Source organism: Acanthochromis polyacanthus, chromosome 3 (assembly GCF_021347895.1).
Source record: "Acanthochromis polyacanthus isolate Apoly-LR-REF ecotype Palm Island chromosome 3, KAUST_Apoly_ChrSc, whole genome shotgun sequence".
NCBI classification, from domain to species: Eukaryota; Metazoa; Chordata; class Actinopteri; family Pomacentridae; genus Acanthochromis; species Acanthochromis polyacanthus.
Window position 1 is genome coordinate 15127006 of NC_067115.1, and position 24090 is coordinate 15151095.

Consider the following 24090-nt stretch of genomic DNA (forward strand, 5'->3'; position numbering starts at 1 on the left):
ATGAACTCTTCATATGTTTACCAAACAATTTTAACAGGTTTTCCATTTGGTTGAGCTAACATCTTCCATCTTATTCATTACCCTTAGCTAATAATTTCAAATGTTTATCCATACTGGGTTTTTTTTTTAACAATTTCTACAAGTTATCCATTCTTTTAGCAAAGAGTTTCAACTGTTTATCCATGCGTTTAGCTTATATTTTGTAACTGTTTATCTGATATGCTTAACTATTTCAACTGTTTATCCAGGGGTTTAGTTAACATTTTACATCTCTTTATGTATACTTTTCGTCGATAATTTCAGCAGTTTATCCAATGTTTAACTAACAATTTCAGCTATTTATCCATACTTTCAACAAAGAGTTTCAACCATTTCTGAATAATTTTAGTAAACATTATAAAGCTATTTATCTACACTTTCAGCTAACAATTTAAGCATATTTTGACCATGTAGTCATAGTTTTGTGATTACTTAAGGATTTATGCACTACTTTTGGTAAACTTCTCTTCTCTCAGTTATTTCATTAAATTGTAATTTCTGTTTTTTCACATGAGTTGAGGCAATCTTTCCATTTAACCCCTGGCTGCTGCAGAAATTATCCCCTGGTGTACCTGTATCTCTGATGGAGTATTGCTGCTGTACACGTCATATTGCTAACTAGAAGTACTACACACAGCAACTAAACTATTTCTATGCCACAATCTCTGACCTAGAGTTGGAATCAGTGAAAAAAAACCTGAAGAAATTACTACGGAGGTCAGAAAATATAATCAGTTCAGCTGAGGATGTGAGCTGCCAAACTAAGTCTCCTCTGTGTGCCTTCATAGCAAAGCTTCAGCTGCACGTGAAAAAAGAAGACAAAAGGAAGAGAAAAGAAAAAAATAAAGACCCAAGAGACAAGAAGCCAGAAGCTGCGAGAAGACAAACAACACCATGAGTGAGAGAAAGACAACAAGTCACTGCTGGTCTGCAGAAAAGCCATAAATTCAAATATAAAAAGGCGCATTCGTGTCATATTTCTGTTTTCAGCTTGTGTATGCTGCAAAGACACTAATTTCACAGCAAAAAACAAAACAAAACAAATAAATAAAACGACAATCTGCAGCAGGGAAAATGTGAGCTGGAGTGTATGGAACTGTGCTCCCTCTCTCTCACACTCATTTTCTTTTTGTGTGAACAGACCAGGACGCCCGTTCCCAAAAGGAAACATCTGTACATTCCAGACAAGCTGTGTAACAAAGATGGAGACTGAAAAAGAGAGAGAGAGATTTCTCCTCTGCTAAACCTATCACAGGATGAAACAGGACAGCAAAAAGACGCTCCACCCACCAGATGATCATTCACGCATTAGTGCGACACCTCGCCTTATGTAATGGTCTCAACATCAATGAATGTGTGTGTCGTACATCTGAAAACCGCCTTTCACGCCTAATGGGCAACATCGCATAGACAAGAGGAGATTAAACAGAGAATGTGTGTGTGTGTGCGTATGAGTGTTTAACATGACCATATAATGTGACCTTCACCATGTCTATTAGCAACAGACTCCTGTTCTCTCGGCTACCTCTGGACACACATGGTTTTACTTAGGCACACTTGAGGTATAGGCCTGCACACAAGCACACACACACACACGGCACACATATGGTTCTGGTTTGCAAACGGTGTGGCCAATGATCTAACAACTCCTTATAAGGCCTGTCTGGTGCCACTTATTCTGAGCCGGAGGATGAGAACACACACAAACACACACACACAGACTGACTTACTGCAGTGTGTTCGGGGCAGGGGTAATGACACAGGAGGAGTGGGCATAGCCTCTGGAGACAATACAGGAAAGAATAAATCTGAAGCGAAAGGGATAATGAAAGAGACAAAGGAAGCTCCGAAAGAAGATTCATGTCTTCATCTTCATTCTATCTGCGTGAAAGTAATAAGAGTTGTGATGATGAGAGCTGCATTGTCAGACATACTGGTGGCGAAGGGGTCCAAGTCCCTGCGAGTGAGGGCTGACGGTCCACTAACCCACTAAACACAGACTTCTCTGTGGTCGCTTTCATCCCCCCACTGCCTCCCTTCCCGATTCCTCTACTCCCTCCCCCACTCACTTCTCCTGATTTCTCTCCTCTTTATTCCCCGTCCGTTGCTCTGCTGCTTTGTTTATATTCGAAAGCTCTGCAGACTTACGAGAGTCTGACAAGAAGGAGGCTAGAAGTGATGGAGTTCTAGCAGAAGGCAGGTGTGAAGGTGAAGCAGAGGAGAAGTTTGAGGTAGCAGCAGTGAGTGACATGGCAGGTGTTGGGAACAATCGCCACACTGTGGGCTGCCTGTCCGAGCTCGGCCCGGCTTGGTTGGAGAGTTGCCAGCCTGCATCGTATGCCTGGGACAGTGGTGAGGGGGTGATGGGGTAGTTAGGGACTTTCCCCACTGCATGAGGAAGAAAAGGAGCATGAAATTAGGGGAAAGGGGCAAGAAGCTGGGGAGAAGGTCTAAAAAGCTTCACAGTTCTCCTCTCCTTTAGAACATTCTGTCCATTTTTCCAGCTGCTGCTGCTGCTGCTGCTGCCTGGGCTGTCTGGTGTCCAGCTGGCAAGCAAAGGGCAGCTGTGTGCCGCAGTTTTAACACACTCACTCAAAGAGCAATGCACTCGCAAATTTAGACGCAGTCAATGCATACAGGGAAAACAAAACTCATTGCTCACTGCTTTTCTGGTAAATGAAACCAAGTCAGTCTCACATATTTCATGTCATAAACTGTGGGCTTAAACCATCAACGGACTGCAATACTCCTGGGGTGTGACAATAAAAATGGGGGAAAAAAACCCAACTAGTTATTATTTTAATGAAGCAATTTCAGTGACACCTATATTTTATTGGTATTAAAGGAAACATATAGAAGAATCCACTTTTTATTATGTTATAAAGGTGTAAAATGAAAGTTATTCAGGTATACAAACTTTTACTTCTGCTCTTCCTCAAGATCCAACAGCTATTTACACTCCCAGCTTTATTAGTGAGCTGCTATGTTGCACCAAACTAACCAATAGTTGTCCACCTCAAACAGATATTCTTCTTGAAGGAGGCTGGAACAGAAACCGCTTATTGGTTTTCAATGGAAAACATCCTCAAAACCCTGGGTTGTAGAGTCAAAGTTATACAGTAAAATGAATCATCTTTGCAATAGATGCGATAGAATAAAAACAAAGACAGTGGACATGTGACACTTTGACTAATTTGCAAAAAAATGGGACCTTTAAAGGTAACATTCTGAAATCCTGCTGCTAGATGAGATAACTAAAAGGTAAACTGTTGTTATAATTTGACTGTAAACTATATTTGAGATCGTATTTAAGAGAAAGTAAAGCTTTGAAACATGCCTGGCTATTCAAGAGTCTAGTTTGACTAGCATTGTGTTTTTCCCCGTTTTGTCACCCAATGAATCGAACATCTTGCTGGTGTTGACCCCAGCCGTCCCCTCAACGTCGGCAACATTCTAATTGGTCAGAGACAGGCTTCATAATTGCGACTGTTTTTGTGCTTGGGTGGAGTTTGTTTTGGGATCTAAGTTGTGCTGGGAACCAAGCATTTCTTGACATTAGGAGACTCCATTCATAAGATGACGTTGCACACTGTCGCCACAATAGCTGACTGGAAAAGAGGCCATGAAAAAGACACTCTATAGCAAGCATAACAGTCGCAGCACAGTTTGTCTTGAGTCCTTTACATAGAAAATCAATCTACAAGCTGCTATAGGCAACTGAGACAGTCAAGGAAGGTGTCATTTGTGAAGTTGTGATACAATCTGTTCACACATCCGCAACAAAAACCTTTTTAAAAATACATGCACGTAAATTACCTCCATATTCTTATATTAATCTGGCAAGGAACTGTGACACTGTGAAAATTATGTCATGCAGGGTAATTTTGTTCATCTCTCCTGCTTGAAAGCTGTAATTACAAACCTGCTGATCTGTTCCAAATCTGTTCCAAAAGCCACCACTCAGCAATGTATGTCTCAATCCAGCTATGAGCTCACAATAGTCAATTCATATTCCAACCTAAATCAGTTTATGCTACGATGCAATATTAATCTTTAACATTATTTGTGTGTGTGAGCTTGATAGAAAGACGAGTGACAAATTAAACCCCAAACTAACATATATATACAGTACATAGCATATGTACAACACATAGTGAGCAGGTCGGCCACCACATGCTATCACAACAGCTTCAACACTCGTTGACTTTGACTCCCCCGAGTTTCTGGAACTACTGAAGAGATTAACATCAATCTTTAAAAATAAATTCCCTCATTTGGGGTTTGATGATGGAGAATACTGTCTAACACATTGGTTCCCAATCTTTTTATGTTCAACTGGGTTCAGATCTGGTGACAATTAGTGAAGACTAGAATGACTTCAAATGTCTGTACATTATGAAACTTAAACACAGACACTACATGGAACACCAGGAAATTTAAAAAAACTGCCAAAGATACCTGAAAACCTGGAATTTAAGGGATAATAAATGCATGGATAGCACAGTGGAATCAGCTTCCATTTCTGCTTGTCTACACCTTAATCAGCTCTGATCCCAATTTTGACATTAAATCGGCAAATCCTTAATTTATTGTGTGAATCTGAACAAACTAGCAACTCAATTTTAAAATAGATAAAGTGAAGAACAAAGTTTAGCTTTTGTCTCCAAAATTTAGTGGAGCAGAGGCAGAAAGTGGCACAGCATGAAAATAATTCAAAAGCACATTAAAATAAGTACGGTGCTTGAGGAAATATACTTGCATTATATGAATTTTGAGCATAAGTGACCCAAAGAAAGAGGTCAGCTGGCTCTTGTTGCATCGTGTTAACAGTCATTGGTGACACACTTCAGATCCCTACAGACTGGACCATACGCTCAGTTCTTATGCATTTGGCCCCCGGCATTCAAACTGTACATGCAGCATGTTGTAGAAAGCAGCATTCTTGTCCAATTCATCACATGCCTGTAAAAGCTGGAAGCTCCACATTGTTGAGTTCACCAAGTGAAACACAAACAGCATTGACAACAGAGAGCACAGTAATGAAGTTGGTCACCCAGCAAGTAAATAAGCTTTCAGCTCCACTGAGGGAAGTTTCAGCAGCTCTAAACAGAGGTTAGCAGTTGGCACAATCTGTGCTGAAGAAGACACTCTGGCCTCCACACTATCAACTGGCAACAGACTACACTGCTTCATCTTCTCTTATCTCTGCTCACAGTGCTTTCTGCTTGTTGGATTGGTTTCAGCTTTCCGGGCCTGATATATCCTCAGTGCTCCATCATGACTTTCTGTCTACACTTAACGGCTCCACTGCAGGCTTACAAATGATTTTCTCACTTTTACAATCATGTTTCAGTTGTATTTTCTGTTAGTTGTGACAAGGTTGCATCAGAACATGACTTGAGAAGTATTTCCTGTTTAGTACTGGCAGACAATGCACATTCCTTAACTCAAAAATGTGAAGTGGGCTTTTTGCTATGAATGTAAAACATGTTTTGGAAACAGAATCTAAATGAAACATGCTGCTAACTTGCATTCCGTTAGATTTTTGGCAGAGCTGCAATTCCAAGTTTAGAGGCGAACAAACCAATTTTCCATTTTCAGCCCCAAAGAACCTTGTTAACATTGAGCCCATGCACAACTGAGCCTTATTCTCGGATGCCTTAGGTCTTCGGCTCTCTGCGCTCAATGTGAACAGACTACACAAACAGGATGCGTTTCTGCAGTTCTCTCACAAACACACACAAACACAGGCAGCGACGGCTCATGCAGCATGCACACACCGTACGCAGCGACACTCATGTCTTGGCTGTTTCTATCTAAATTCAGAGAGCAAAATCCAATTATTACTCCCTCCAGTTATTTCTGCAGGAAAAGTGACAACAGGGAGGCAAGTGCTTTGTTGATCTGGGGTAAAAGTCAAATGTTTCCTTTGAGATCAACACCTGCAATAACGCATTTTCACATGTTTTCTGTGAAGCAGTTTAACAAGAAAAAATCTATTTTGGATTATACAATAAGGACCTAAACTTTTTCCTGAGGAGATTTCATCCATCAGCATTGATTGGCAAAATCCTGACAGAATCTATGATGCAGGTCTAACGTAATAAACCCTACATGACTTCATTTAGCATAGCACCCATAGTTTTGAAGCCATGCACACTGCATATGTTATGAGTGTCATGATAAATTCCTTTAATTAAAACACCTAACATTTGCTTTGGAACTAACCAATGTCTGTCTGCTCTATTTAATGACTATTCTGCTGCAAAGCAAGACATACAGCTGCAGCCGACTCCATGTTACTCTGCCTGAACGCTCTCACGCATTTGATGACCTTCATTATGGAACATCTACGTGTGCGTTTTACACCGTTACATTTATTTCTGTATCATATCAACCATGCATGAAGCACAATTCACTTCTCCAGTCTCTAAATTGGGTGACTTCTGAGCTGTGACATTCGTATTTAGCCACAAATTGGGAAAAAATTTATGGGGATATTTTTGGAACACACTGAGCAACAGGATACAAATCAAACTTAAAATTTTTTACATCCACTTTTTAAATCTATGCTGAAACAAAAAATCCTGTTAAAAAAATAACAGTGAAAATCAAAGAAGCATGCCTGAAAATAATTAGTCTTAAAAATGGCGGAATGCTAGCCTAGCCACGCTAGACAACCCATGGCAACAAATTTAATTCTCTGCCAGGGTGGGTCTAGTTACCCTCCATAAGGCTCCAGGCTGGATTCTCCTAAAACTGGCCGACGAATCACCATGAAGTGTAGAGTCAGAAGGCGGGCGTAACGAAGTGACGACAGAGGCGTGACGATTCTGACAGAAACAACCAGCGCACAATAAACAGTTATCTTTCGACTCGGCTTTGGCCACAGCCCTTAAAGATTTGAAGCTAAAATTCAACTTGAAAGATAAACAAAGGACAGCACTTAAGTGTTTCATTGAGAAGAAAGACGTATTTGGACGTATGCCGACGGGATATGGCAAATACCAGTTGGCTCTGCGTCTCCGCGGCTCCGCTGGTTGGGAAGCTAATGGGACTTAGCCACAATCCGCAGGTGCTCTCGGAACTACGTCAGCCTATTCGTTGCGTTGATTGGTTGTATACCTATCCAATTGCTGCAGAGGGATTTGATAGACAACCTTTTAGCCCGCCTCCCTTCCTGTCGAGCTTCCCTAGACCCTTGTGCCGTCAGAAACATGGGTGTAGCATGGCTAGGCTAGCGGAATGCTGGAATATTGTTCGGAAACTGTAAAAGCTGTTAAAATAATGTCAAATAGCTGAAAAATGAAGAGCTAATAGAATAATAAAAATAAAGAGTCCCTTGAGTTAGGAATTTGCCAAAAAAATGCAATTGTCAGATGCTGTAAAAAAAACTAAAAAAAAATGCTTTCCTCAGTACAACTGTGAAGACATCAGTGACTCTGCTGCAACAGCCACATGGCAAGAGCTCAGGGATTTTTTTGGCTGTCTGTACACAGAGCAGAGAGGACAAAAGAATGGAAAATTGTGTATAATAAATATGTAGTATGCAGAGTCATCATTTTTTCTAGTACTAGCAACACCAATGAAAATGGGCACCTGTGGCAGCTTGTAGGTAATTGCCTTCAACCACACATCCACTATACTTTACAATGGAACACATTAACTGCAGAAAGGGTAAACACAGCTTTAGCGGAAAGGTCGAGAACAATTCATTTGCACGACTGAACAGCTGAGCCAAACACACGATTTGCAGTTTGAAGACGGGAGACTTGTGACTGAGCAATGAATGCACAGACTCAGACAGAGCAGCAGCGGATTGGAATATATAATTGTGGAATAAATCAAGAAAAAAGCAAGTGAGAAACCACAGTAAAGATTGCTTTAGAGATCAACAAAAATCTCCGGATATGAGTCAGTTCACAAATACTTCAAAATAGAATCTACTAGTATGAATACAGAAGGAGAATTATACGGTGGAAACCATTTATAAGCTCCAAGAATAAGACAGATCAGAATAAATGTATGTAAGAATATCAACAGACAGACTTGTAGTAATTTTCAGATGGGTGGATTTTCAGTCTACTACATGGAAATGCTGGTATAAAGTATGTGTGAAGAGAGCAAGAGGAAGAACTCCAACCCTACAGCAAAGCACAGAGGTGTGAATGTTAAACACCCCTGGCTGTTTTTCTTCTAATAGTGCAGATTGCTCCTTCACTCTGCTCTTTTGCTCCTCTGAGCAAGGATGAGGTCTCCAGGCTTCTTCTGAGCTCAAAACCTACAACTTGTCCTCTTGATCCAATACCCACTAGCATCCTGCAGACCATCTTGCCCACAATCAAACCTGCAGTCACGCACATTGTCAACTCCTCCCTGGAAACTGGCATTTTTCCTGCTACTTTTAAACAAGCCCGCGTCACCCCACTGCTCAAAAAGCCTCATCTCAACCCAGCCCAGGTTGAAAACTACAGACCAGTCTCACTTCTACCATTCCTGTCAAAAATACTGGAGCGCTCAGTATTTAACCAAGTCTCTGAACATCTGCGGAACAACAACCAACTTGACCCTTTTCAGTCAGGCTTCAGGTGCGACCACTCCACTGAGACTGCACTCCTATCAGTCACAGAATCTCTGCGGCTGGCGAGAGCTGCTGGTCAGTCCTCTGTCCTACTGCTGCTGGACTTATCTGCTGCCTTTGACACCGTGAACCATGAAATCCTCCTCTCCACACTCTCTGAGCTCGGCATCTCAGGTTCTGTCCTGTTGTGGTTCAAGTCCTACCTCACAGGCAGATCCTTCAGAGTGTCATGGCGAGGGGAGGTGTCAAGGTCACATGACCTATCAACTGGGGTTCCTCAGGGGTCAGTGCTTGGTCCCCTACTCTTCTCTCTGTACACCACCTCACTTGGTGCAGTGATCCGCTCCCATGGCTTCTCCTACCAATGTTATGCTGACGACACTCAGCTTTTCCTCTCTTTTCCACCTGACGACACAACAGTTTCAGCTCAGATATCAGCATGTCTGGCTGATATCTCCACATGGATGAAGGAACGGCACCTTCAGCTGAATCTGTCTAAGACTGAACTCATGGTCTTTCCAGCTTGTCCATCTGTTCAGCCTCAGATCAGTGTCCAACTTCACTCGAGCCTACTGGTGCCCACAAACTCAGCCAGAAACCTGGGTGTCATGATTGATGACCAGCTGACCTTTAAGGTTCACGTGGCCTCAGTTTCTCGATCTTGTTGTTATGCCCTCTACAACATCAGGAAGATCAGACCCTTCCTGACCCAACAGGCCACACAACTTCTGGTTCAGGCTCTTGTGATGTCACGCATTGACTACTGCAACTCTCTTCTGGCAGGTCTCCCTGCATGTACAGTCAAACCTCTACAGATGATCCAGAATGCAGCAGCACGTCTGGTCTTCAACCAGCCCAAAAGAGCTCATGTCACTCCCCTGTTCATCTCTCTTCACTGGCTTCCAGTTGCAGCCAGAATCAAATTCAAAACTCTCCTCCTGGCTTACAAAACATTTACAAGAACGGCCCCAGCCTACCTGGATTCCCTGATCCAGGTCTACTCCCCTTCACGCCCACTTCGCTCTGCATGTGAAAGACGCCTGGTGCATCCAACCCAGCACGGCTCGAAATCTCTAGCCAGACTCTTCTCCTCTGTTGTTCCCAAATGGTGGAACAATCTACCAAACTCTGTGCGTTCTGCTGAGTCCCTTTCTACTTTTAAGAGACAATTGAAGACTCAATTGTTCAGAGAACACCTAGGCACTTAATCTGACTCCACCTTAGGGGTAGAATAAGTCAGGTGGTCCAAAACCCTCGATATCTCTGGCCAGACTCTTTTCCTCTGTTGTTCCCAAATGGTGGAACAATCTACCAAACTCTGTGCGTTCTGCTGAGTCCCTTTCTACTTTTAAAGACTCAATTGTTTAGAGAACACCTTGGCACTTAATCTGACTCCACCTTAGGGGTAGAATAAGTCAGGTGGTCCAAAACCCAGCATTTATTTAGCACTGACAAAGATAAAAAAAATAAAAAAATAAAGAAAAAGGGGGGGGGGGGGGGCAGGGGGTGGTTGGCAATTCTTCTGCAACTTGATGGCAACACCTTTGACCAATCGCACTGAATTCTTGCTTGTGTTGTACGTCGCTTTGGACAAAAGCGTCTGCTAAATGAAACTGTAGAATTGTAGATTAACTTGCATTTATTAATGCATTCATAAACTTTGATTGTGGATGCAAACTTAAAAGACTTCAGCCAAAAAAATATTCAAGATGCAGAAGTGGATCTTTCAGCAGGATGATTATCCAAAGCTTACAAAGTGCCTGCAGAAAGAATATTTTGTCAAGGAAAGAATCAAAGTCTTAGAATGAGTGCCGACCTAAATCTCTTACAGCACCTATGGGATGGTTTCAGTTTGCCGATGCTCTGGTGTGCATGAACTGAAAGCTTTGAGGGCTGAAATACGGAGGAAATTTTCTGCATCGCTGTTACACAAATTGGTTGATTGCAAACCCAGACAAAGTCAAGCAGTCCTGCAAACAAAACGCTAAAACACTAATTGTGATCTTCTTAAATGTGTATCTGTTTTGGATTATTTAAAACCTAACAAGCCAGACTGTTAGGACGACTGAATATTTTATGCAGCTCTCTGGCTGACAAATGTGCCTGTGAAATCTCTCTTTAAAACAAGCGCAAGCTGCTCCGACTTTTCCCTATTAAATGCAATGACATTTATAGATTAAACAAAGCTTAAGTGTCCAAATACTATAAATTCTACACACTGGAGCGCACAGACAACGTCACATCTCACGTGCTTGTTTTTGGGCAATCTGAACCTAAGCCTAAAATGAGCTCTTACAGTTAGAAACTGATTGTAAGCAACGTGTTGTATAATTAGTGAAAACAGTCAACTCAATAAACTTGGTTTCTAGCCAGACTGATGCAACATGCAGCTTAGGTAAGTATGTACAACTTCCAAACTGACAACAAATAACTTCCTCTGCAGGCCTGAAAATGATCGCGTCGCCAGCGAGAGCCAAACAAGGGAATTACCACGAAAAAATAAAGACTACTTTGTCCTTTGTGCCACCCTGACAGTTTGCAGTATGTTTTCTTTTCAGGATTTTCTGTCTGTGAACACATCTGGCTGAAGATTTGCAGCCAGTCACGTGAATGATGCCCACATGTGCTAGAGTAAAGCTCTGAGTATGACGTGGCAGTGTATTTTGGTTGGAAGTCACAAGTAAAAAAAGAAGCCGCAGTGCTACAAACCTTCAAAGAAAATGGATACCGTCAGTGTAGTGGATGACGTATCAACCACACACCAACCCACACAGGCTACACCAAACCCAACGGCGGTCTTATAATCCTTCACTGGTGTATGCCTACGTAGCTCTCCATATATGTAAAACGTAAGATTATGGGAATTCAACCAACAGAGGACACAGAGATGAGCACAAGGTTACCCCTCTGAGACAGTGCGTAGGTTTAATAGGAACTGGGTGATTAAAGCACAGCAATATGCTCCATCCACAGAAACTTGTTCAACAGCAGCAAGAAAAGTGTTCAAGACAATCGTCAATAATTGCATTTAAATGCATAAGATATAAGCCGCCATATAAGCTCATCGTGAAAACACAAAGTTTGTTTGCGTGAACAAACCAACCTCAAGTGTGCTTCCTCCTTGGCTCATGAACAGCTTATCTTATCTCTTCATAATGGGGTCTCTTCTCCCCTTTGTCGCTCTTACTAATGGCTTCCATGCAAGTTTTTTGAAGTCTGTAGCGATCAGCCATTCTGGGCCACAATCTTTGCAACGCTACGTTACATATGTCACAGTGTTGTGTGCCGCCAAGACCACACAGACAGATGACAGTTAATTTCACACAACAGACTGCGACAATGAAGTAGTCTTAATTGGATGAACACTGCATGAAAGAGTATGTAGTTTTTAAGGGCAGCTGCAGTACATACTGAAAGGAAAAAAGATACGCTATGTTATCTGGAATGCAGACTACGTGTACTTTCTTGTTTCAACTATCAAAAATGAGCCTTTTCAGATAGAAAACAAAGACATCAGCCTTGATAATCAGCATACATAGCAAACAGATCTCCGTCTCTGTTTTTTCCACGACTAAACGATGTGTTTCTTGTTGACACCAGCACACACACACCCTGGGTGCATAACTGTCATGTGATATTGGTTTTTCAAACACTCTCATCAGGATGGAGATAAATCAGCTTAAACTGCTATTTTAAAACAAAAATGTATTAGTATGGATGAAGCCACAGACACACAGGCTTTCTTCAGAAAATGAGTTCCTTTCTCAGCCTGCCATGCAACCCCTTCACTGAGTTAATGATGAACCAAGACATTTCTGTTACCAGCAGTCACAAAGTACAAAGTGCACAGACGCACACATACAGTGGAGAAGACGATGGGAGCTGCCTAATATTCTTCTCCTCCTCCTCCTTTACCCGTTTCTTGCCTCATTCTCTTATTTATGACATCCTGGAATGTCTGCACTTCTGTGGGTGATGTCATGAGTTACTTTCGCCATGGTAACACAACAAATTCTCCCCTGCATATGGTCGGTACATCCAACCTTTCCTTTCCCACTTCATTAAAGACTGTGAGCGTGCATGTGTAGGTGGTGAAATGGATGATAACCACCTCGGGAGGAGGAGAACGGGAAAGATACTGAAGATGGGAGAACGTGAGAAGATTCTAGATTGAGACTCGCCTGTTCAACAGCTGCTGCGAGGCCTCTTGACCCGGAGTAAAGACAAAACCGCTCCCAGTAAATAAAATAGTTTCAAAATCGCATCGCCATGCCTGCAGCGTGTCTGTGTGTGTATGCATCTTGCTGCCATGGCAACATGACAAAACTCTCCTGAGCGAACCAGATAGGAGCAAGTAAGTGAGACCCAGAGGATGTTTACTGTTCAGGAAAACGGTAGACTGCAACAGACTTCAGCAATGTGTAGGCAGCTTAATTTTGAGACAAATAATGACTTCACATTGTTACTTAGCCTAAATAATAATAACAGTTTTCTTTGTTAGCAAGTTATTTTGTAGACTGCGGTGTTTTTACAATTCCTACCACCTAACAGGAATAAACTCAGTTGTCTACTAGCAGTTCTGATAAATTGCACTGCAGTTTCACTTGAAGCTGAAACTGTAAAGCTTCTGTGCAAATCTATTCAGGAAAGTCTCCTAAATTTACAGTATCTGATAGTTTAGAAGTGCAGTCCACTATAATGAAACTTTATTGAGGAAATTACTGTGTGTATACAAAATTTAGATAATTTGATCGTTTTTAGCCTGGCATCATTAAAGTGACTCAACGGGAGTAAGTGGACAAACTTCCATATGTTGCTATGACTGTTTTGAAAGTCTGACGTGTAGCAATCACTGTAAGAAAGATGCACTATCATTCGAAAAAACTGGCTTTGGCTAGAAGTCATTAACTGCCAAAACTGACTGTAGTTTGAGTCCTCTGTAGTCTTCCATCTCATTAAACAGCAAGAGCCTTCACTTCTCAGCACAAACATTTCCTGCAACTAATCTACAATGCATTTTCTGACTCGCATTATTGGTTTTAAATTTTTTTTTTTAATCAGGATCAGTTAAATCATGGCAATCGATGAACTGACTACCATTAACATCCCTACTCCAAAGTATGCGCTTTTCTGCTACAACACTGAAACCACTGGCAGGTTAAGTGAACCTACACATTGTTGCAGACCAACACCATAAAAATGACAACAGCACTCGAAGACAGCAGCGAACACCCTCGGCAGGACAATGTGCCCCATCACACCACAAAAACAACTCAAGGAACACGACAGCAGCCATTGACCCATTCTCCAAATTCTCCAGATTGTTATTCTATTATCACTTATGAAATGCACTGAAACAAACAGCATCCTTACCTTTAAACTTATAGAACTCAAAGGAACTGCTGCCAATGTCCTAATTTCAGATCAAACAGACACTTCCATGGTTTCCTCTAAAGCAGATCACAATTGTTCTGGCAGCATATGGGGGGTCGGGGTTACAGAATTTTTGGCAATACATGGACTGAGGTGGCCAAACTTTTGTAATGAAATGCATGTTTGTATCACTAACTGATGACATTATTAACCGAAGCAACAATCCAACAAAAAAAAAAAAACATTGCTGGCAAAAAATTACCTCACATATTGTACTGCACAGCAACTGTTGTCCACTAGGAAGTGCCTATTTTTAGACAAACACTGAATGTATTGTGATATCCTTTCTCTGTCTACTGTCCCAGGAGACATACAGTACTGTGATGGTCTGTGTCCCAGCAATCTGCATACTAAACAACAGTACTTTAAAAGCAATTCCACAAGCATTTCCCAGAAGTGACTTCAGAGCTGTGAAACTCGCCCTATGAAGTGTTAAGAGATTTTATTATGTGTGTGGGTTGGAGCAGATGGACTGGTGTGTAAAGGGAATGCTTTCCTCCAGCTGCACTCTGCAGTATGTTAAAATACTTCACTGCCACTGGATGATTTAAAAAAAAACAAAAACAAGGGTGTGTCTAGAGCATTTCGATTTGGGGCCAGATAGGGGCACAGACAAAAAGGAGAGGAGCTGATGTTTGATCAAAGATGCAAAACTGAAATGTAGGTACAGGTGACATCTTGCTTCAGCAGTAAATTATTTGCACTGAAAAGGGAGGGAGAGTGAGAAGCAGGAGTAGATGGTGAAACTGCTTTACCATTAAGTTAATATCAGAGTTTCACTCAAAGGAAAGCAAACGTTTCACAGAAAACAAGCGCATGAAGCATGTTGGTCCACGGTATGCATTAACCCTCTGAAATCCAAAACCCACCAGCCACTTTGAAACGCACGTTATCGTTTTAAAAATCACCAAAACTACACCATTTATTACAGCCAAAAGTGCAAAAACAGAAAGAATCACCAGATTTTTAACGTTCCGACAGTCCTTGAACTAATCATTTGCAACATCATGCCAGAAAACTTAACCAAATCTGAGCTTACTACTGTGACATTTGATCAAAATCACTTCATTCTACTAGCCTAGCCACGCTAGACCCAGGTCTGAAGACGCAAGGGTCTAGGAACTCTTGACAGGGAGGGAGGCGGGCTAAAAGGTTGTCTTTCAAATCACTCTGCAGCAATTGGGTAGGTATACAACCAATCAGCACAACGAATAGGCTGACGGAGTTCCTAGAGCGCCGGAAATCAGAGGATGCGGTAGTTCGGTGAAGCCTTATTTATACAGTCAATGGGTGAAGCTCAAGTATATTACAGACATGTTAACAGAAAGATTATTCAGAGTCGGTGCTAATGGAGTGCAACGATTATTGTGCGCAGCCATCTTTTCGTCTATCCTTGTTTCTATGGTTGTTTCCGTCAGAATCGTCGTGCCTCTGTCGTCACTTAGTTACGCCCGCCTTCTGACTCTACACTTCATGGTGATTCGTCGGCCAATTTTAGGAGCATCCAACCTCGAGGCTTACCGAGGGCAACTAGACCGACCCTGGCAGGGAATTAAATTTGTTGCCGTGGGTTGTCTAGTGCGGCTAGGCTATCATTCTACATGTCTTCTTGCAAAATTTGCCAAAAGTTCACTGTTCACACAACCCAAAGCTGTTGCTCCTCGGCGCAACTGTTCAGGCATCAGTAAAACAACTGCAAGCAAAAGTCAATTCAGGGACTTCTTGGCAGAACTGGATTGAACTGCAGGCTGTGTTTATACCAAGCAAATACAAGACAAGTGTACAAAAAAACAAAAACACGAAATGTGAGCAGCAAAAATACCTGTAGCATGTAAAATCACCTTTCCCCCCCATCATTAGTTACATCTGTGGGCACTTGGAGAATTGTTTTTTTAACTTTGCAACAAACATACCAAACAAATTTAAGTTTTTCCTTTTTTATATTTTATGATATTACAAGTTTGTTAGACTCCAGAAAGAGCATTTCTAAATTCTCTCTACTTCTAGTCATGGTTTTGCTGTTTTCAAAGAGGTGCAGGACTTTATAATGCAGTGAAAAATCAACCCACAGTGTGTAAAAATATGACGGAAGACGAATAAAGGAACTGCTGAGGTTCCGTGGGTTAATAATGGTTTAGCTCCATTTCCATAGGATATTTAAAAAAAAAAAAAGAAGCAAAATACAGTAACATCCCAGGATACCGACACCTGGATCACACAGATTTTTCATGAAGCCATTTCTGTAGAAAATGTGAACTGGCAGCTGAAGGTAAATTAAAGGTCATACTGGTGCACAGAACAATATCATTAAAAAAAAAATCTGTTCTTCTAGTGATTCTGCTGTTAAACACATGATTTGATAAATGTTCATTCAGAAAACTGTAAAGTAGCAAAAACATGGAAATTCTCAAATTCTCAGTACAATTGACTAAATAGCCTTAGTTAAATTCAACCAGTACTGTAAAATACCAAGACATATACCAGCAGCACTGCTGTTGTCTACGATTCACTTACAGCTTTTCTACAATTTCTGCAGGTTTTTGTGACAGTGCTGCTATGTGAGCAACACAACAGTGCCAATAACAAACTACAAAGAGAGGGGGAAAAAAGGCTAATTTCATTGAAAATTTGTATTTGTGGGAATAAAATCTACAGAGCAAGAGCTTTAGACTATATTTCTAAGTCCTAGGCAATATTATCAACTTTGTGTTAGTCTTGACACGGAAAAACTGCTTTTACGATATAAAACATCTAGACAAGATGCCACTTACTAAAATATCTAAAATGTCAATTTGAAGCTAGTGACGGCGAAACAAGCTGTGATTGCACTTTACAAAGATTGATGGTGGCCTTACTGATCCTGCCACATAAGACAGAGAAAGTGGAAAGAAGAAAAGTGACTTCAGGGGAAGTAATCATTACATGTTCGAGTCCAGCACTTTCATCTCTCCATCTTCAACACTGAAGTTCAATATCCTGTCAAGTTCCTGCAAGTGACAGGACTTTTTAAACCCTTTAACGCTGAGAGGATACTGTAGGTAATACAGGCCGAGGAGTGCCTGCAGCAGTATAAAATGAACGCTGTTAAGTTCTCCACTGAATCTTGGCTGGAAGTCTCTTCCTGCCATGAAATCAGAGATAATTAAGAGGAAAATATCTGAATTCCCATGTTTCTGCCTGCAGAGTGGGAGCAGGAGACAAAAGGGCCAAATTAGTAAGCACAGTAACGTTCACAGTCAGTCACCTCCGATGCAATTAACACTCCGATATAGTCTGACTTATACGCTAACGTTAATTAGAGACAGATCCTCCAGCAGGATCTGTCTCTAAATAACGTGGCACTTTAACCAATCACTCTTCTTCTTTCATGTAGAATGCCATCATTCTGACATTAAGGAAACCTGTTGACACAAATGTGACCATTATACACACTTCTACAACCTCCTCTAAACTTGGCTACAGGCCTATGTATCGAAGTCTTTAAAGAATCCCAAAATAATGTGCATCAATTATACGCCTGGTGTGTATATAGAGCAAATATCGAAACAAAAAATGGTAGTTTCAGTGGAAATAAATAATGAATAACATATGGCTTCTGTCGGCACAGAACAGAATGTTCTTGCTGCAGCTGCAGTAGAGGCTGAAGGCTGATCTGCACCACAAACACCAGGTTCACGTTTCTGGTGACCGACTCACTTAAACTAAAAAAACTGACACACACAGATGCACACGCCAAAACACACACAGTCACACACAAACCTACAGGCCTCATGGATAAAGGTAACCTTCAAACATAGTAAACACAATTGTCACCCTTTTTTGCAACACAGTAATGCCTGTTTTCTATGTAGATTTATGTATTTGTATACGTTTTGTTCATAGTAACCTAAACTGGTGCGCTGTGCAGGCTTTTCAAGGACACCTTAATCCAATCATCACATCTGTCAGAGCGCTGATGCACGCTGCAATTCATTATTGTATAATCTGCCAATTATTCTGCAAATAAATTGGATATTTAGCAGGCCCAAAGCAAGGCATTTTTGAAAAATGACCTGTCAAACTCTCCAAGAGTCAGCCATTCCAGATTCAGTTTGTTTGACCAAAAAGTTAATTAAAAAAAAACACAATAATAAAGATTTCTAAAGGAAAGCAGAAAACAACAACATTTAAGAAGTTGGAATAAGCAAAACATTTAGTATTTTTGCCCCAAAAGTGGCTGAAATTGCCTAATTGATTAATTGCAGGTAAGGCCTGATTGGTTAATTGACAGATTATTTTTTCTCCGTTTAAAACAACCACAAAAGCACATTAAAAAGAACAGGGATGCGGTGTAAAAAAACAACAACAAAGTATTAGTTGTGGTTTACAACTTTACTGTGGAAAAACATCCACGAGATAAATCTATTTGTCAAAAAACTTGAATAAGTAAGAAAATTCTTGCATGTTCCAACAATGGACTTTTTCTCTTTTTTTGATGGTGGGTCATAGTTATAAAAGAACTGGTTCCAAATTGTGTAAATTGGGTGAAAATGCTCCTCACTGTACATCCATGTCCTGTGCAGGTTGTGTTGGCACTTTACTTACAGCACGTTGGTGGCCAGTGGGATGTCTGGGGCCCTTTCCAGCCCGATGTTGGAGCAGTTGACGACGCAGGACGCTTGTGGCCCCGCCAGGGCGCAGCTGCAGTTAACGGGACACGGACTGCAGCTCCGGCCGCCGCCGTCCCCCTGCGGCCCGGAGCCCCAGACCTCCAGGCAGCAGAGCGCCACAAGCAGACTGGAAAAGAAGCTAAGCCTCGGGACGCAGACGCCATGTTTTCGCTTGGATAAAGTCTGTCCATTTCCACAAGGCATAGCTCACTCACATCTCATCGCCTCTGATGGTGTTAAGTCCTCTCAGTCTGGAAAAGGAGCAACACGCACAGAACAAAGGCAAACACACGCGTCCTTTTCGCGCAGCTTTCATGTGATTAGAACCAAAATCGGAAGAAGGGATGAACTTCTGAACGCTGCATTTAACTTCCCCCAGCGTTGTTTTTCTCCTTCGGGTCGAGTCCCTTTCCTCTGAAAAATCTAACGGAGCTTCTCCAGAATCCTTTCAGGGGGAAAAAAAAACTTTTGGAGAACTTCCTCTCTCCTCCTCCTCCTCCTCCTTCCACTGGATGCAGTTCCTTGAACCACCGCTGCGTCATGGCACCACGTCTATTTCCTCTCATTCCTGCACTAATGCAAAACAGTGCAGTTAGACTGAATATTATATAACCCTAAAAATCAAACAATTTACAGTAGAATCAATAACAGATAGCCATGCAATTATAAAAACCGAATTTCTACGGTTCATGTTTCACAAATGATTTGTGGCGTACGATTTTTTAAAAATTTGACACTGAAAAAAAGCAGCAGCCACCATTGATGTGTTTGTAATTTTCCCTCAGCATATGATATTTTTTTATTTACAAAGTCTTTAATTTTCAGTCAGTTTCAGACTGTTAAAGTTCGTTTGACATCCAGTGGTGCCTTTGAGGTCCCTGCAGGTGTGGGGCTGCAGTGTAATTGTTATAAAAGTTGGTAATCCAGCCTTGCTCAAGGTGAATTAATACAGTCCTGAAATGCCAATATCCAAACCAATTGCATGGTAATGGATATTGCAGAATTCTGTGCATTAAATACCCTTAAAATAAACCATGAATGTAAACAAGTACATTAAAAAGTAAATACAATAAGTTTGACACAAACATTTCTACAAGGTTAAAAATAAAGCAGCACTCCCCCTTCGATAGTCTTTTTGTTTCTTTAAAAATGCACCACACTTCTATATTGATATTTTAATATTCATTAAAACACAACATTAAGGCAAAAGTTAGATATTTTCAGTTATTACAAACTGCAAAATTTTGTTTGGCAGCCAGTGGTGCCTTTCAGGTCCCTGTTGTTGTAGTTGCAAAAGTTGGTAATTCAGCATTGTTTTAAAAAAATAACAAAAAAATACTATAACAAGAGAACTACCAAGAGCAGTCAAAAATTATTAAGTGTATAAAGAGTATAAGCCAGCGGCAGGGCCTAAAAGAATAGCAGTAAACATAATTTGTTCAGAAAAATAAAACTAGAATAGAAAAGTAAGAGGCAAGAAGAAGCAATATTGTACTTGATAATGAAAATTTGCAGATGAAATTGGGTTGTAAATGTAAAGTAAGGCAGAACATGTGCAATAAATCATATGAGATAAAACCATACATATCATCAACATAGAACAGGCAGGATTTTAACAGTTTGGGTCCAGAGGGGGCCAAATGCAGAGACAAATCAAGGACCCCTGGTTAGCTGATGGGCCCCATCACAGCAGGCATTTTAACAGAAACATAGGTAAAACTAATGAAGGTTCTGTTCCATTTATGTTCAGAGCTGTTCATAGGATTAGTAGAATCTGTGTTTTTGCTGCTTTCTCGTGTCAAAATGACTGCTTTGTAAAAGATCGATTAAAATATTCAGTGTTTCCTACAGCTCTACTGCTGAAATTACAGACAGGTCTTCTTTCTTTTCTGGACCGTCAGTGTTTTTCCTATTTTCTACAATAAATGGAGTGGCTTTCAAAAGTAAAGTCAAAGTCTGTGTTATTGTGAATGATAAGTGAATAAACTATGACCTGTTTTCCCCAAAGGCATAAAGTTAAGGATGGCATAATTCTTTGTTACCTTCTTTTCCATGAAAAGGGCCGAAAGCAACACTTTGGGCGACCTGCATGGTCAGGACTTAGTCGCTCCCTTATGGCCCCCTTTGGCCAGAGGCTGTTTGTGGTGAGTCTTTCAGGCCTTGTTTGGGGGATTTTCTTCTATTATTCTTCTTTTTTGCTCAGGTGGTAGAGCAGGTTTGTGTATGAATTGCAAGATTATTGGTTCAATCTCCAGCTCCTTCCCGCTATTTAAGTGCAAGCATTAACCATTAATCTTTCTGCAAAACCCTGTTACTTCTGTGACATTCTTGGCGCTATCTTTTATTCACTGCTCTTTGGAGGTATTGATGATGCTCAGGTTGGAGAGATGTTGGGGGTAGTTACAAACCTTCACCCCGCCCTGCTTGAGGTCATCTATTAGGGATTTTGAGATGCGTTTAGGGTCGTTAACCTGTTTTAGACGCTCACCTCTTATCTTCAGCATTTTCACAGATGCTGGGACGTTTGCTTCCAGAGTTTGCCCCTATTTAATTGACTCCGTTCTTCCTTGCATGAGTGAAAAGTTCATTGTGCCACTGTGTGCAACCTAAGTCCAAAGCAATCAATCCAAAATGATTTTCTTCATCTTTCAATGACACACATCTTTGCTCAATCTGAAAAAAAACATGAAAAATGCAACGCTAAATTTTGTGGTGAAGATGCAGGAAAGGTCTTCTTCTAGTGACTTTTCTATGACTTCCATCCTTTGCAGTCAAACGAGGGGCTTTGATTTGTCTTTATGGCAATCCTACCAGCGGTTTCAGCCCTCTACTTGACCTTCACTGCTCCTGTTAACTGGAATTTCTGAATCACTTTTGAAACTACGACCTGAAAACACCTCGTTATCTTCTGATTGCCTTCTCCTGCTTCAAGTATTTCATTTGTCAGACTGTAAGGCAGCTGTTTAGAGGAACCCATGGGTGCAGTTTGAAATTTGTCTCAAATGGCTGTTGGTAACAATGATTGAGCAAGCCATTTCCCCAACACTCTCATTAAAACCTAAGACCTTAGTAAAGGTTATATTAGAAATAATTTGTCTTGGATTGTCCACACATTTACATTTGAGACACATACGTGCACATCGGCATGTTTCCCCTTCATTTCAAAATCACACACACGCGCAATACATATATAAATACACTAATCTTGCTGAAATTGTTGAAAAGAATGATGCATCTTTAACGTTATGCCTTTTGGAGATTAGTTTGTCCTTTATTTACTTGACAACAGTCACGAAATTAAATTTAGAAAGTGACCATACTTTTGCATGCAACCATACTTGACATTTCACGGAAAAGAACGATTTTGCTTCATATTTTTAAATAACTTTTAGTGTGTTGCATTTGTTTACTTTTATGTTAAATCAATCAGTTCAGTTTAGTTTTAGTTCATATATGCTTCTTTATGCCTGTCTTTTTTATTTAAAGGAAATCCATATATGCACCTGTGTCTTTGCATTTCATTGTTTCCACAATGAATTTCCAATACCTCTGTGGCTTTAGAAGTTATTTAAAAGATGAAAAATCAAAGTACATAAAATATGCCATTTTCCTTCAGATGGGATGCAAGAATCTCTTTTATCTTGAGGTATTGATATGATTGTCGCATGGCCTTCTTCACCCACAGAGATGCAGAGGCGTTCATCTCACAATGTTCTGCTGTGATTTGATCATGAAATGGAAGCTATAAAACTCTATACCTTTTACATTTTAGAGAAAAAAGTTCCCCTTCCCATCTCACTGCAGTATTTCCTGAAGCAGTGCATGGCACGTGTTTGAGGTGTTTCCCTGGTATCTGATTTGGCCGAGGCCCACCCATTCTCCCCGCAGGCATCTGCTGCCCTGCACAAAGAAGAGTCCCACAATAACTCTCTTAATCTTTGTGAGGAAAGGAATAGATATACCAAATGTTTCAGGCCAGCTAACCCAAATAGTGACTTTCCAAAGAGTTTTTACTACAACATTGAAACACAAGAGTTAAACCCTTCAGATTCATGCTCTTCTTTCTGCAACATGTTTAGACTCTGGTTGTAAACCAACTGAAACATTCTCAACATATTCAAACTGTGGGAACTCTTCCAGAAATAAAAATAAGTTCTTTGTGTGTTTGAACAAAGTTTGGGTGCAAAGCAAAGCCTTGATTATGCTCCCTTGCGGACGCACACATGGACAGATCGTGGGTGTCTGCAAGGAAGGATAATTAAGAGTTTGTAATGACTACAGCATCCTGCTACTTGTAAATAACATACACAAACTGACCCAGGAGTATGTATAGAACTACTTTGATTAGACAAAGCCCTCAAACTTTTCATTATTTCAAGAACACAAGCATATTTAAAACACAAAGCATTCTAAGAGTTTAGTACATAAAACCAAGAATAAAATCAACTAAGACAGAATAGCATGAGCTTAAAAAAAGGAGACAAAAAAATGTATTAATTTAAAATAAAATGCAAACTATTAAAAATACTAATAAACCAGCTGTATAGAGTGCACTAACAGTCAATAGACAATTTAGAATCACCAATTAACCTCAGGACTGTGGGAGGAGCCCGGAGTACCCAGTGAAAACCCACACATGCACAGGAAGAACATGCAAACTCCCCACAGAAAGACATGCACAGTCACCGAACATAACTTTAAGAAAAGAATAGGTATAGATGAACATTTTCCTTTACAAAGAAAGCCCTATAGAATATTCATAGGGGTTTCAAAATGGATGAAATTCAGGTGAGGTGTGATGTTATTTGTGTCCTGGACTGTGAAATGTATTTCATTTTTGACAACTGACTGTCTTTGGCTGGCTGTTTCCTCAGCAGAGAATCACATCTTGAGGTTTGGCTCTAAGCTTTTGAACCCTGAGCCTATTGAAGTGTCATCTTGCTGACAGACAGGCAGTGTTTATATGAAGCTTGTCATGCCTGGAGACAGGAAAATGCCAAGGTCGGGACAATTCATGTCAATCTCAGCTGTAAGGCCCATAATTAGAGTTGGAGTCTCAGGGGTTAGGGTTAGATTAGGGCTTCACAAGCCCACGGTGTCTAAAAAGACAAAAAGACTGATCTCTGAGAAGCAAAGAGAAAACCTCCATTAAAATAAACTCTGTCACCAGGATGCTTCCCAAGAAAGAAAGAGATTTTGTTGTTTTTAGTCACATTCAAATCAATTAATTTTTGCAGGCTCAGCACTTGGCTAGATGCTAACGTCAGCAGGTATTGCAGATATATTGTTGATAATGTTAGTATAAAATTCAATTCAGCTGAGTTTTTTTTAAATTTATAGTCACAACATATTTCCTCTCTGGGCACTTTACATAATAAACTGAAGAAT

At 40.7% G+C, this 24090-nt stretch overlaps 1 protein-coding gene across 1 annotated transcript in view; it reads right to left on the bottom strand.

The window, feature by feature from the left end:
- Nucleotides 1–19238, bottom strand: part of pkd1a (polycystic kidney disease 1a) — an 85169-nt gene extending 65931 nt beyond the window's left edge. The window contains exon 1 of the mRNA XM_051945782.1: nucleotides 18638–19238. Within this exon, the coding sequence (XP_051801742.1) occupies nucleotides 18638–18906 (269 nt within the window). The 5' untranslated portion in view covers nucleotides 18907–19238. The remainder of the gene's footprint in view (nucleotides 1–18637) is intronic.
- Between the last annotated feature and the right edge of the window lie 4852 nt (nucleotides 19239–24090).